The 14,492-nt window shown below is 47.1% G+C and overlaps 1 protein-coding gene across 8 annotated transcripts in view; it reads left to right on the top strand.

The window, feature by feature from the left end:
• Positions 1–12,775, top strand: part of SIK3 (SIK family kinase 3) — a 254,200-nt gene extending 241,425 nt beyond the window's left edge. For 6 of the 8 annotated variants that reach the window (XM_002822519.4, XM_009247096.3, XM_009247098.3 and 3 more), the window contains 4 exons: positions 6,966–7,129; positions 8,599–8,731; positions 9,656–9,826; positions 10,581–10,800. In XM_002822519.4, the coding sequence (XP_002822565.2) occupies positions 6,966–7,129; positions 8,599–8,731; positions 9,656–9,813 (455 nt within the window). In that variant the 3' untranslated portion in view covers positions 9,814–9,826; positions 10,581–10,800. Of the gene's footprint in view, positions 1–6,965; positions 7,130–8,598; positions 8,732–9,655; positions 9,827–10,580; positions 10,801–12,128 lie in introns of those variants that run through there. The other 2 variants (XM_054525136.2, XM_054525133.2) reach the window with 1 other exon arrangement.
• Positions 12,776–14,492: the final 1,717 nt, after the last annotated feature.

The raw sequence follows: 14,492 nt of genomic DNA, 5'->3' as shown, positions 1-14,492 counted from the left end.
CACTATAGTTGGCATGAAAAGGAGATGAGCTCACATTTCTTTTTTTTTTTTTGAGACGGCGTCTTACTCCGTCACCCAGGCTGGAGTGCAGTGGCGTGATCTCAGCTCACTGCAAGCTCTGCCTCCCAGGTTCACGCCATTCTCCTGCCTCAGCCTCCTGAGTAGCTGGGACTACAGGCGCCCGCCAACACGCCCGGCTAATTTTTTGTATTTTTAGTAGAGACAGAGTTTCACCGTGTTAGCCAGGATGGTCTCGATCTCCTGACCTTGTGATCTGCACGCCTTGGCCTCCCAAAGTGCTGGGATTACAGGTGTGAGCCACCATGCCCAGCCGAGCTCACATTTCTATTGTGCCTTCCATGTGCCAGACACCAAATGCTGTTCAATATGGATTCATTTAATCCTTACAACAACCCTACAACCCTAGAATAACCAACTCTTATTCCCATTTACCAGTGAAACAGTGGAGGCACAGAGATTAAGTAACTTGTCCCCAAAGTCAGGAGGTAATCAGTGGCAGCTGAACATAAGAGTACTCACACTAGCTGTCACTGACATGAGAGACGCTCACCAAGCAAGTCCCAGGTGTGCAGGGCACTGAGGAAGGAGCATAGCTGCAGCAAACAGTGCTTCTGCCCTCCACCCCTGCCCCAGGCTGGGTTACCGTGTACTTTCAATACTTCCTGAAATGTGTTTCTTCAAAAATTATTTTCTCTAGTTTCTCTTTACCTTCCTTCCTGTGTGACTTCTATGTATAGAAAGTCTGGAGAGCATAATTCCCCATTGTCCCCTGATTGTCAGAGGACCCCTTCTTCGGCAGGCATGCTAGTCTGTTGAGTACCCACTGTTGGTACAAGTGCTGTGGGTGCACCAGAGGAGGGAGAGATTACTTCTATCCAAGGAACAAGGTAGGTTTCCAGCAATAAGTAGCTTGTGGGTTGGGTCCTGGTGGATGAAGGTTTGCCATTTGGATCTAGAGGAGAAGCAAGAGAAAAGAACAATGGGTGAGACTGTCTCAAGGAATTTTCCAAGGACAGCAGCAGGCTTGGCTGGTTTGAAGTACAGTGCACATGAAGGCATTAGTTAGAAGCTAAGGACAGAGGTTCTCTAAAATGCATTGTCTACATTCAGCTGTACCATGAAAAAAACTCAAGTTTTTTTTTTTGGCAGAGTCTCACACTGTCACCCATGCTGGAGTACAGTGGCACGATCTCAGCTCACTGCAACCTCCCCCTCCTGGGTTCAAGCGATTCTCCTGCCTCAGCCTCCTAAATAGCTAGGATTACAGGCATGCACTACCACACCTGGCTAATTTTTTTTGTAGAGACGGGGTTTCACCATGTTGGCCAGGCTGGTCTTGAACTCCTGACTTCAAGTGATCCACCCACCTCGGCCTTACAAAGTGCTGGGATTATAGGCATGAGCCACCATGCCCGGCTTTCAAGTTTCTTTTAAAAACTTCAGAGCTTACATTTTTACTTTACCGAAAAAATCATCAGATAATTTGCTGTTCACTTCTGTCACGAAAGGCTCATAATGCTGTGCCCCCACCACTCTGCAGGCACATGGGGGAGCTCACTCTTCTCAACCTTTTTGCCAGGAAGGAATGCCTGCTGTTTCTTTTATGGTCCCTCCATCTCAACTGTGTTGCACAAGACTCTACTGTAGGTGCTGTGAGAATGCAGAGATGAAAGGATGAAGAACCTGTCCTCAGGGAGCTTCTACTCTACTAGGGGATGTAAAACAAGCTCATAAACAGCTTTGCTATGAAGTGCTAGGTACTGAGTGCTAGAAGAAGTATCACTAAGAAAAGCAGAGCTAGTGTGATCTTCTTAGCATTTCTTAAGGGTAGATGAACAGGGATTGTTGGTGTTATTTAGTTACTTTTAGAGTCAGGGTCTTGCTCTGTCACCTAGGATAGAGTGCAGTGGTGCAACCACGGTTCACTGCAGCCTCGACCTCCTGGGCTCAAGCAGTTCTCCCACCTCAACCTCCTGAGCATCTGGGACTACAGGCGTGTGCCACTACACCCAGCTAATTGTTTTTTTCCTTTGGTATAGATGGGGTCTTGCTTTGTTGCCGGGGCTGATCTTGAACTCCTGGGCTCAAACAATCCTCCCTTCTTGGCCTCCCAAAATGCTGGGATTACAGGCATGAGCCACCACACCCAGCCATGTTGGTATTAGTAAAGGAAAATTAGATGCCATCATATCAGTGTCCATGGCTACCTATTTCCTTGATGGCGATTTGCCACCAGCCAGTATGAGGCCAGGCACTGTGAGGGCACTGAGCAGGCAGCATGCCAAAGGTTTCTTTCCAATTCGTAGAAGTGTCAGGATTTCACGTGCCTCATGCTCTCTGTAATCTCCCTGCCTGCCACCCTAGAAGGAAAAATAAGGTTTGTCTTTCTTCTATAGTGGTACACACACTTGATTTTTTTGACTTTGCAAATAAATACAGCAGCATAACCAATCTACACCGTGAGATTACCACCTGGAACTCACAAAGAAAACCACATCCTCTTCTCTGAGCTCAGTCAGCCTCAGCCTTATTACTCAGGCCTCATAGAGCAGTAAAATGCTGACAGAGTGGGAGGGGTTACCCCAGAACCTTTAAGGGGAGTATGCAGACACGTCATTGCTCCCATTTTCTCTCAAAACCCAGTAAGTGAGTAAGGACGAGTCAACATTGACAGATTCAATAGAGAATTGTGCAAGTTGCCCCAAAGTTCCCCGGGAAGGTGGGTGGTGTGCATTGTGTCCGTTTGTGCATTTTTCCCCTTGTGTGATCGGACGATCATCCCACCTCTGCACTCTCTTAGCTTTAGTTTGATAAATATTCGAGCATGTAGCTCTTGGGAACCGTCTTTCCTCCATGACTTTGGTAGCTGCTGAATTGGCATAAAGGGTTGCCAAAGATTTGATCCTAAATCTCATGTTCCGTGGGCAGTGGGTTAGTCTGTTTATACCCCCCAAAATGGTCGATAGGGTCTCATTTATAGAGTGTCACAAAGGACTTCTAGACTCAGGGTCAGCATTCTTACCAAAAATCAGACTTGACTTATTTGGTCTTTTACAGTTGATTAAAGACTCTTTCACATGTGTTGTCTTTTTGAGCCCCCAAACAACCCTCATTTTTCAGATCAGGAACCTTGAGGAGAAGCTGAAAGATTTGCCACCATTTTGCTGGTGAGGGAGCTGGGTCCTGACTTCAAGTTTTCTGATTCCCTGGTCATGTATTTTTTCCTTTACACCTCCTTGCCCACTCTGCACCCTCCAAGCACAGCTGCCAAGTGAAAGATGCTAGCCCTTCCAGGTCTTTGACCTACTGATGATACTGAAACTTGAGACAGAGCCCTGGGGTATCCCCTGACTCCTATTAATACTCTTTTTCATCTGGCTTTTAACTGACATTTGTCTGTCCTGAATCAGAGGCTTCTCCTGGAAATTAGTTTCCCTGAGTCATTTGTTCATTTACATATGGGTAAATTGTCCCTCATAATTCTGCAAGCAGGGTTCTGTGATTAAATCAATTTCCTTGTTTTTATCAGCTGACTCAGTACGCCCTTATGCACTCAGAAATAACATCTCTAAAGTGAATATAAATCATGCCAGACTTTATTGAGCCTTTACAGTGTAGTAACCTCTATGAAGCACTCCACACCCGTGGAGTCAGTCCTGTCGTACAGATAACTAAGACCCAGCAAAGCAAGATAACTTGCCCGAGCTCCTGCTCCTCAGGAAGCAGCGAAGCCAGGATTCACGGGCAACTCTTCCTGACCCCAGAGCTTGTGCTCATGACCCTTGTGCTCAACTCCAGCTTGGCTGAGGAATGAGCTCTGGGCTGGGAGTCAGGAAGGCCCCCCACAAGATTTGTCAGGTGGTTGTTTGCTCTGTCTTGGTGCCTACAGGCATCAGACCTGAAGGCAGGGAAGACAGCAGACAAGGCAGAGCCCAAAGGAGGGTGGGTGTTTTGGTTTGCAGAGGCCCCATTCTCAGGGATAAAAACAAGTTCTGAGAGAGGGAAGGAAAAGAGCCTTAAAAGACACGGCAAACAAACCAAAACACTGAGGCCTCCAGAAGAGGCAGGAAGGCTCCAACCAGGACTATATACATTTTGTTAGCTTTGCTGTTTCCTCATGGTTAGTAATGATGTTTTAAAAATCTTTAAACAGGAGAGCGCTCATGTTTGTCCTTGCGGAGAGCAAAGAGATGCAACTGATGAGATTTGCATCCAACTATATAATCAGGCTTAAAGGAAAAAAGCACCCCAAGGAATTGAGTGGATGATGTTAGTTATCAAAGAAGACAATATAGGTTTTTGAAAAAGTAAGAAGCGGCCGCTCGCATTGCTTCTTGGCAAAGCAGACAGAATCACCATTTCCTCACTCCCACACAGCCATGTTGCACCACTTCCTGCCAGTGGTTTTTGGTTGGCCCTGGCGCCGACATGCGAGCAGTGCCCACTGAGAGGAATTGGGCAGAGTGGGTAGGACGGGCGGGCTAATCCCACAGAGCAAGTCCTGGTGTAGGTTTTCTTTTATCTTCTTCTCTCTGCTGGCTTTTAGCTTTCTGTAGCAAAATAGTTGGCTTCTGGCTGTTCCTTTTACCTCTTTGCTCAGAGAACTTTCAAAAGATATCTCACTTACCGTCATCTTTGGTAGTTGGGAAGCTCCCTCCTCTAACTTTTCTCCAGAATGTCTTGCATTGCTAGCAATGTGCATGTCAGTTAGCTCCCCTCCCTTTCCATCCTGCCTCTGCCCCTAAGTCCCAGCCTAACCTTAATCATTATAGAAAACCATTGAAATACAGAGACCTGAAATCCTTTACCCAACATTCAAGAAGTATGCTTTACTTTCATTATTCAAATAGATCATTGGAATGGCACAGTTAGCATTACAGCTGTGTTTGCTATTAAGAGTTTGTTTTTTTTTTTTAAACTTAGTCCCACCAAGAGTCAGTTCATCCAGGATAAGCTCAGTAGTTTCCAAGAAGCTTTAAGTCAGAAAACCAACCAAGCAAACACAACTTATTTTCAAGTCCCAGGCTTTTAAAGACTGAAGTCAAAAATGCTACTGGGAGGATCCTATCAACATAGGTGTGGCTTTGATAGTCTTCTTGACTATCCTTGATCAAGAAGAAATACTCATTCCTCTTTCTGTCCAATACTAGTCCATAGTTGTATGCTCTGACAGGATAGTAACCCATATTAAGAGAGTATTTATTTTTATTATTCTTTTTTGAGATAGAGTCTCACTCTTTTGCCCAGGCTGGAGTGCAGTGGCATGGTCTTGGCTCACTGCAATCTCTGCCTTCTGAGTTCAAGCAATTCCCCTGCCTCAGCCTCCTGAGTAGCTGGGACTACAGGTGCACACCACCACACCCAGCTAATTTTTGTATTTTTAGTAGAGGCGGGGTTTCGCCATGTTGGCCAGGCTGGTCTCGAGCTCCTGACCTCAAGTGATCCACCCGCCCCGGCCTCCCAAAGTGCTGGGATTACACACGCCCGGCCTAAAGAGCATTTACTGACATCAGTGAAAGAGATCATAATACTGGGTATAGGACAATGTTCTAGAACACTGAAGGTTCACAGACATACATGAGATATAGTTCTTGCCTGCAAACAATTTATAGTCTAATGAGAATGATTAAGTACATAATTGAACATGGTACCAAGGATAATGTTAGAGCAATCAGAGACAAAGTCTTTTGAAGTTTAAAGGAAGAGATGATCTATTTCTGTTTGAAAGGAAAAGTTTAATAAAGACAATAGCATTTGATATGGATGTAGAATGATGAGTTGCTTTGGACTGGCAGGAATGAAGGCAGAAGAATCAGTTATTTGCAGATAGAAGGAACAGTGCGGGCAAATGCATAGAATTGTGCGTAGATAGGGAACAGTTAAGTGGTCCCATTTGACTAGAGCTTAGAATGTATGGAGAGGGGAATATGAGACACTGATTGGAAGATGGCCCGGGGCAGTGTTGTAAAATGAAAGTGAATGGACTACAGAACGGTTGGTCTTTGTAGGGTAGTAGTAGGGGGTTGGTTATGAGGCTAGCGTAATAATCCAGGCAAGAGGTAATCAGGTTTCCATGAAATTGGCAACAAAGGGACTGAAGTGACCAGCATTGCAGAGTTAGATTCAGCACCAGGAGTAAGGAATCAATAGTGGCCCCAAGAGCTTATGCCTGGAAGATTTGGAAAATGAGGCATCAAAACGACAATGTCTGAAGGAGTAGCAGGTTATGGGGGAAGTTGATGGGTTTGGAATTGGACATGGTAAGTGTTACATGCTGGTTAGATATCCAGGGAAAGATACCTAGTAAGTAGCTGGAAGTATGGATCTGGGGCTTAAAGGAGCACTTCCGTAATTCTTTACATAAAGGCAGTACAGCCATGAAAATAGATGATGTTGCCAAAGTAAGTGTGGGGAGAGAGAAGGTCAAGGACAAAAATGTGGAGAGTACTTGCTTAGAAAGGGTGGAGGGGCCATCGAAGGAGTCAGAAGCAGCAGTTAGAGAAGTAGAAAGAGGAGAGGAGCAGCGTGGTACACTGAGGTCACCGGGGGAGGAGAGAGGAGGCAGCCAGCCACCGAACAGATGCATCCTCTAGGGCTAGAGGGTCCTGAAAGCTCCAAGAGTAATTCTCATGTGCATTTAGGTTTGGGAATAGATCACTGTTAATTCAACAGAGAAATGAAAGAAGAGAAGGTTCAGTGGGGTCCAGCCATGCCCTGTTATGTGGAATTTTTTCCCTAAGGGTGTGGTCCCCTCCCCTACAGCTCGTCTTTTGGAGGGCTGGTCCAGGCTCCTCTAAGCCATGACACCGGCTGAGGATCAGCGGTTAGTGTACATGATCTCCTCAGCCTTGCCCGTTGTCCCTTGCAAGACATTTCTTGGATGGGAGTTTCCAGTGCTGGGAGAAGTTCCGCCCCACTGACTCTATTCTGCTGTGTCTCCTCAGAGCCTGTCATAGGGAACTGCATGGATAGAAGTTCTCCAGGACAAGCAGTGGAGCTGCCGGATCACAATGGGCTCGGGTACCCAGCGCACCCCTCCGTCCATGAGCACCACAGGCCCCGGGCCCTCCAGAGACACCACACGATCCAGAACAGCGACGATGCTTATGTATGTTGGTCCCTCCTGCTGCGCAGAGGTGGATCCTCCCAGTCCCAGCCTTGAAACAGAGCATAGTGATGTGGGGTAGCCTCTCTTGGCCGCTCTCCTCAGTCAGCATCCAGCCTTTCTGGAAACGGTGGGGAGCATTTCTTTTTTTTCTTTTTTGAGATGGAGTCTCACTCTGTTGCCCAGGCTGGAGGACAGTGGCGCGCTCACTGCAACTTCTACCTCCCCGGTTCAAGTGACTTTTGTGCCTCAGCCTCCTGAGTAACTGGGACTACAGGTGCCTGCCACCACGCCTGGCTAATTTTTGTATTTTTAGTAGGTATGGGGTTTTACCATGTTGGCCAGGCTGGTCTTGAACTCCTGAGCTCAGGCAATTCACCTGCCTTGAGAGCATTTCTTTGAGTCACCCTAACAGACCAAACCTTAATTCGAGTAGAATCTATGCTCCAAATTTTAGACCAAAGAATCAGAAATAGTTGCCATCTGTTCCCTGTAGTTTTGGTTATTAAACCTTTTCTCAGTCTAAACTCAGGCCCCAGCAAATGAGCCCATAGGCTTCTGGTTATTTTTCAGGAGCTACATTGAGCTTACTCAGATCAGGGGAGCTGGTGGGCCTCAGCAAAGTTTTGTTTTCCTAGGGTGGTGCTAGTCTAGTAGCTAGCCACATGTGGCTATTCAAATCTAAACCAATTAAAATTAAAAACAATTTAAAATTCAGTTCCTCAGTCACACCAGTCACACTTTATTTTTTATTGTTATTTTTTTTTGAGACAGAGTCTTGCTCTGTCGCCCAGGTTGGAGTGCAGTGGTGCAATCTTGGCTCACTGCAAGCTCCACCTCCTGGGTTCACGCCATTCTCCTGCCTCAACCTCCCGAGTAGCTGGGACTACAGGCACCCGCCACCACGCCCAGCTAATTTTTTGTATTTTTAGTAGAGACGGGGTTTCACCGTGTTAGCCAGGATGGTCTCGATCTCCTGACCTCATGATCCATCCGCCTCGGCCTCCCAAAGTGCTGGGATTACAGGCATGAGCCACAACGCCCAGCCCAGTCACACTTTAAGTGGTCAGTAGCCACTTGTGGCTACTGGTTACCATATTGGACAGGACAGAGAACATTTCCATCACTGCAGAGTGTGACTGGACGGTGCTGTCCTAAGACAAAGTCCCAGTGGAGATGGGGATAGGTCAGAAACCTGGTTTTAGAAGGCCATGTAAGTGTCAAGATGTCACCACCAGCTGAGATTTGCCACGTCCGCCCCACCCTCAGCTCCCCCACTGGGGAAAGCCAAGCAGCTTCCTACACTGTCGCTGTGGAGCGCCCCCTTTGGGTGGTGCTGTAGAGGAAGGAGTCTGGAGTGGGGCCCCAGGCTGTCTTTTGCCTGGGCTCCTTCAGAAGGACCAGCTGTCTCTAGGGGTTGCCTGAGAGTGGTGTCTAGTGTGCTTATTTCTTCTCTTAACTGTTTTCTGCAGGTACAGCTGGATAACTTGCCAGGAATGAGTCTCGTGGCTGGGAAAGCACTTAGCTCTGCCCGGATGTCGGATGCAGTTCTCAGTCAGTCTTCACTCATGGGCAGCCAGCAGTTTCAGGATGGGGAAAATGAGGGTGAGGAGCCTTATGCATGGGGCACTCCAGAGAAGTTCCTGGAGGGGCCTCCCTCCATCTTCCGTGACTGCTCCTCTCTTCCATAGGAAGAGCTTACGGGGAGTTAGAGCCACAGCATCCCACAGCTTCTGGACACAGCCTCTTTCCCCACTGGTCTTCCCTGAGTGCGGGTGTGTAAAGGAGGTGTGGCTTCTGGCCAGATGGCACAGGGCTCTCCCATTCCTGTCTCTCATCTCTCTGGCGATATGCCTTCCATCACTTTTTCCACTTCTGCTTAGCGGGCATCAGGTCCTAATGGCACATTTCTGCCTCTCCTTGGAGCCAGTTGAGGGAGGGTGTCATAACAAATAATAGGCGTAGGCCTTGGGCGGGGCAGGTCTGCCATCAGTCCCAAGGCTGTCCTTTTCAGGCTCTGCAGGTGAGGCACTTGGCTTTCTGGACCCCGAGATCCTCATCTGTAAAGTGGCAAAAACAATAGAGCCTTTATCCTACATTGTGCCCTGAGGGCTGGCTGGCTTAGTGAGTATCAAGTGCTTAGCACAGTGTCTGGAACACAAACAGTGCCCAGGAATGGGTGCCTGCAGGCAGTAAAATTATTCTCTCTTTCACCCTTTAAGAGGTGATCCTTTCTGAAGGAGTCCTCTATCTTCTCTCACACTACAGTGGTTGATCTTACCTAAGGATGGGAAAGGGTAAAGGAAAAGGGAAAAAAATGGAACACGCAGAGGAGAATACAGGAAGAATCTTGGCCCCCGCCCATCGTCACTCAACACCTTGGGAGCCTGCTGTGAGCTAGAATTCAGGGCTGGGAGTCAGGCTGTGGGATGCTCAGACAGGTTGCCTTCAATTCCTCCTCTCTCCCCGCCTTGCTCTCCTAGCCCCCCAGTTCCCTGCCAACCTCATACATTCTTTTTGGTCTTGCAGAATGTGGGGCAAGCCTGGGAGGTCATGAGCACCCAGACCTGAGTGATGGCAGCCAGCATTTAAACTCCTCTTGCTATCCATCTACGTGTATTACAGACATTCTGCTCAGCTACAAGCACCCCGAAGTCTCCTTCAGCATGGAGCAGGCAGGCGTGTAACCAGAAACAGAGAGTGAGTGTCACCCTGGCCAGGGCCAAACCAGCCCTGTGGCCCAGTGCCCGCTCCCGATCCCATCAGGAGCTTCAGCCCATGTGTTGTGGTGGCCAGTGCAGTCGACAGTGCCACGCCTCCCCTCGTGGCCTTCACAGTTTCTTGCTTTTCATTAACGACGCTGCTAGTTTTAGGGCGTGAGGTAGGGGTGGGGGTGTGCAGAAGAAATGCTAAACACAGTCTTTTGGTTCGGTTATGGGAATAAGACACAAGACCCGCCGTGTGTTATAGGTGCTCTAGCCTTCATAGGGACAGAAGTGAGCTACGGATCCAGAGGATGGAGGTGACCTCTGGCCAGCATAATGAGGAAAGGAGGAAGTCCTTAAACTCAGTCCTAAAAGACAAAACCTGGCAGGAAAATATGTCCAGCCATATTTTTTAAGGCCATACAGAAGCAAGTGGCAGGATATTCCAGACTAGGGAAATGTGTGATGAGAGGCCCATGGTAGAAAGAATGGGGAAATTGGCTTGTTTGGCTGGAGTAATGCAAAGAGTACACAGCAGGCACCATTGGTTGTATCTGGAAAATCCTTGACAAGAAGAGGCCTGATGAAAGGGAAGCCACTTGGCAAATCCACATCAGAGCCTCAGTATGGCAAGCTACCTGAACACCTGAGGGAAAGTAAACCCGTTGCATTTTTTAAAAGGTTTTAAATGGAATATTTGAGTCTTTCTCTTTTCAAACTAATTCTCCTCTGTGTCTGCTTTATTCCAGGTTTTGTGTACAGCTTGGGAATGAAAAGGTTGATTGTAAACCCACAGTATCTAGCAGCGTTGCGCCAAATTTCCCTTGTGTTTCTCTCTACCCAAAATATCACAGCTGCTTTCCTCACATTTGGTTCATCCATGTGCTGGTTCTTTTGGGTTCTGAGAGGGTTTTGCCATGTTTGCTTGTATGACCAAGTCACCAAGGAAATAAACAGGAAGGAAATCCATGTTCTCCATCTTTTGTGAAAGTATATTTGAGTTGGTGGTTTTTTGTTTTGTTTGGGGGTTTGTGTTTTGTTTTGTTTTTGGTATGTTTTCTTCCAGAGGTGATTTATTTTCTTTTTTTTTCTTCCTTTCTTTTTTTTCTTTTGTTCCTTTTTTGAAACAGGAGAGCAAAGCAGTTAGAGTTCAGAGGCCAGGGGCCTCAGGGCCACTCCCTCCCTAGCCTTCATCAGCAGAGTACCCTCCATCCCCCTGCATTGCTCTTCTGTGAAAGCAAATACTAAAGGATGCCATCCTCTGGAATCCTCATGGCAGGCAAAGGGAGACAGGAAGGGTGATGGCTTCTGGCACTTAGAAAACAAAAAGAACAAAAAAAGAGAAACCCCCAAGCCTGGAACCCAGAGAGATCTTTACTGCTGGGATCCATGGAAAACATGTCTGTCCCAGCCAAGATCATATGAAGAGTTTGGCACGGAGGCTGAGAATGACCTGGCATAGATGGTTTGCCACTTAGAATGTTTCAATTTGAGCCTTTGCTTTTGGTGTATAACTCAGCTCCCCTCTTGTAACCTGGAAAGTTGGTTGCCTTTATCATCCTGCTGGTTTTATCCATGGACTGAACACCCAACAGCAGTGCACTATGTTTTCTGTGGCATCTTTCATTCTCATTTTATATTGTGCTATTAAAAGGATTGTTTCTCCATATATATATTATATATGTGTGTATATATATAATATATATTATATATGTGTGTATATATAATATATATGTGTGTCTATATATTATATATATATATATATATGCTCTCCTCTTTCAGCCTCTTTGTCACAGGGAAGAAGTGTAGGAGGTTGCCTTGGGCCCTGCCTCTCTCCTAACCTCCTCTTCCCCACTGGGCACCCTCAGCCCCTATATTTTAATTCTTGATCATGTAGAAATTGTTTTTGGTAAATGTTGATATTATTGTTATTATCATTATTAATAAATAAAGAGAAAAGGAATTTTTGTTTAAATGAGAAATGTTTAATCAGATTCTGTTCTATTTGAATTGTGACTTGCACCTTTTGTTCAAAGTATTTCCTTTAGGCATTGTAATTGTGAACAGCTCTTACTTGTGCCAGTGACAGATGCAGTGGTCTCCTTTCCCCAGTTGAAGCAGTGCATACGCAATAGCTATTGTTTGTGTTATCTTTATTTCTCTTCACTGTTAGAAACCAAAGTCTTCTCTGCTGGCTGGGGCTCAGAGAGGGTCTGGGTTATCTCCTTCTGATCTTCAAAACAAGAGAGAGACCTTGAATACACTGACTCTTCCACCCTTTTTTTTTTCTGGGAAAGGAGAGCAAGAGGTCCCGAGTCCCCTCCTAGTCTTTCATCCTGAATTTGCACAGAGGAAAGCGGGTGCCCGGCATGGCCATCCTGATGTTGCTGGCGGGATCCCCATGCACCTTGTCCTTCTCCACTGATACTGGCAGCTCGGCTCCTGGACCCAATATCCCTTGAGTGGAATTCTGCAGTGCAAGAGCCCTTCCTGGGAGCTGTCCCATGTTTCCATGGTCCCCAGTCTCCCCTCCACTTGGTGGGGTCACCAACTACTCACCAGAAGGGGGCTTACCAAGAAAGCCCTAAAAGCTGTTGACTTATCTGCGCTTGTTCCAACTCTTATGCCCCCAACCTGCCCTACCACCACCACGCGCTCAGCCTGATGTGTTTACATGGTACTGTATGTACGGGAGAGCAGACTGCACCCTCCAGCAACACCAGATGAAAGCCAGTGAGCCTACTAACCGTGCCATCTTGCAAACTACACTTTAAAAAAAACTCATTGCTTTGTATTGTAGTAACCAATATGCGCAGTATATGTTGAATGTATATGAACATACTTTCCTATTTCTGTTCTTTGAAAATGTCAGAAATATTTTTTTCTTTCTCATTTTATGTTGAACTAAAAAGGATTAAAAAAAAAAAAAAATCTCCAGACTCAAGTTGCTAAGACCTTTTGTCCTGCCTTTTGTCCTTCCTTTTGTGAGGCACTTACTTACAACTTGGTTACTTAGTTGGACAGCAGGAAGTTGTGTAGGAGCCTGATTGTGTTCTTAGGCTGATAGATTATTTGCCTGTGGTTCGGAGTCTAGTTGGAAGAAGCCTCAGGTAGTGGGAGCTGGGGCAGTGGAGGCTGGAGAGGTCTCCCAGGCTTAGGGTGGGGCTTTGAGTGATTTGTGATCTCATCTCACCTTATGAAACTCGCATTCTCTAGAAGCCTGAACTCTGCTTCACACTGTGTCCCTGGGCACCCAGCTCGGACTCTGCCCTGTTAGAAGGGAGCATTTGAATTTGCTGGGCCAGGTGGAAAACAGCTTCCTTGAAAGGGCACTTTTGAAGAGTACAGGGAAGGATCCTTAAAGAGTGGACACAGGCTGGACCCTTCATGACATGACCCCCATTGGCCAAGTGAAAGGATAGCCAAATAAGTATTTGGAAAGAAAGGGAGGGGCCTGGCATGGCTTGCGCCTGTAAATCCAGCACTTCTGGAGGCCGAGGCAGGTGGATCATCTGAGTTCAGGAGTTGGAGACCAGCCTGGCCAATGTGGCGAAACCCCGTCTCTACTAAAAATACAAAAATTAGCCAGGTGTGGTGGTGGGCGCCTGTAGTTCCTGCTACTCAGGAGGCTGAGGCAGGAGAATGGCTTGAACCCAGGAAGCAGAGGTTGCTGCAGCAAGCCAAGATTGCACCACTGCACTCCAGCCTGGGTGACAGCAGGATACTGCTTCTCAAAAAAAAAAAAAAAAAAAAAAAGGCGGAGCGTGGGTAGGATTTTCCTATAGTTTTCTCCTTTATCCACACCTGAACTCCAAAGGGCAGGATAGAGCTTCCAGCAAGTTTCTAGGCATGGCTAAGAGACAGGTGGTTGAAGGTCTTCTATGAAGAAAGCTTACTGAAGCTGGAAACACCATCTGAGTTCACAGAAGGAAGAATGAGAGGAGGGAATTTAGAAAGCCTTCCAAGCTGGGCATGGTGGCGTGCGCCTGTAATCCCAGCTGCTCAGGAGGCTGAGGCAGGAGAATTACGTAAGCCCAGGAGTTCGAGTCCAGCCTGGGCAGCATAGCAAGACCCCCACCTCTACAAAAAATAAACTTAAACGGGCTTGGTGGCACATGCCTGTAGTCCCAGCTGCTCAGGAGGCTGAGGCCGAAGGATTGTGTGAGCCCAGGAGTTTGAGGCTGCAGTGACCCATGATCGTGCCACTGCACTCCTGCAAAGAGGACAGAAGGATTTCAAGTCCGTGGGGGCGGCTAGAAAGTTGCTGTAGGGCCATTTAGATTAGAGAAGAAAAGAGCCTTCTCAAGAAGGGTCTTCTAAAACTCCTCTGAGTCTGTATACGCTCTCATGCAAGACTAGGTGAGTCTCTAGAACCAAACAGTGATAATACCCAGATGCCTTCCAGCAAATTGTAGCACCTGTTGCAATAGGTGCCACTCCCTCCTAAAATCAGCCAGGGTGCCTTTGGACCAGAGGTAGGGTGAGCTTTTGTAGGAAGCAGGGCACTGGCTCCTGGATACAGACTGGGGAGCTTAGCTCCAGAAAACAGGAGCCACGTTGACAGAAAACTGTGCTCTACACAGTTTTCTTCCTGACTTTGTGCCAGCGCCCACCCCACACCAACTGCAAAGGTCAAGAATTCAGAGGGCTACTATGCTTCC

Source organism: Pongo abelii, chromosome 9 (assembly GCF_028885655.2).
Source record: "Pongo abelii isolate AG06213 chromosome 9, NHGRI_mPonAbe1-v2.0_pri, whole genome shotgun sequence".
Taxonomy (NCBI): domain Eukaryota; kingdom Metazoa; phylum Chordata; class Mammalia; order Primates; family Hominidae; genus Pongo; species Pongo abelii.
Note: the sequence above shows the minus strand (reverse complement) of the source record. Positions and strands in the feature narration are given on the sequence as shown.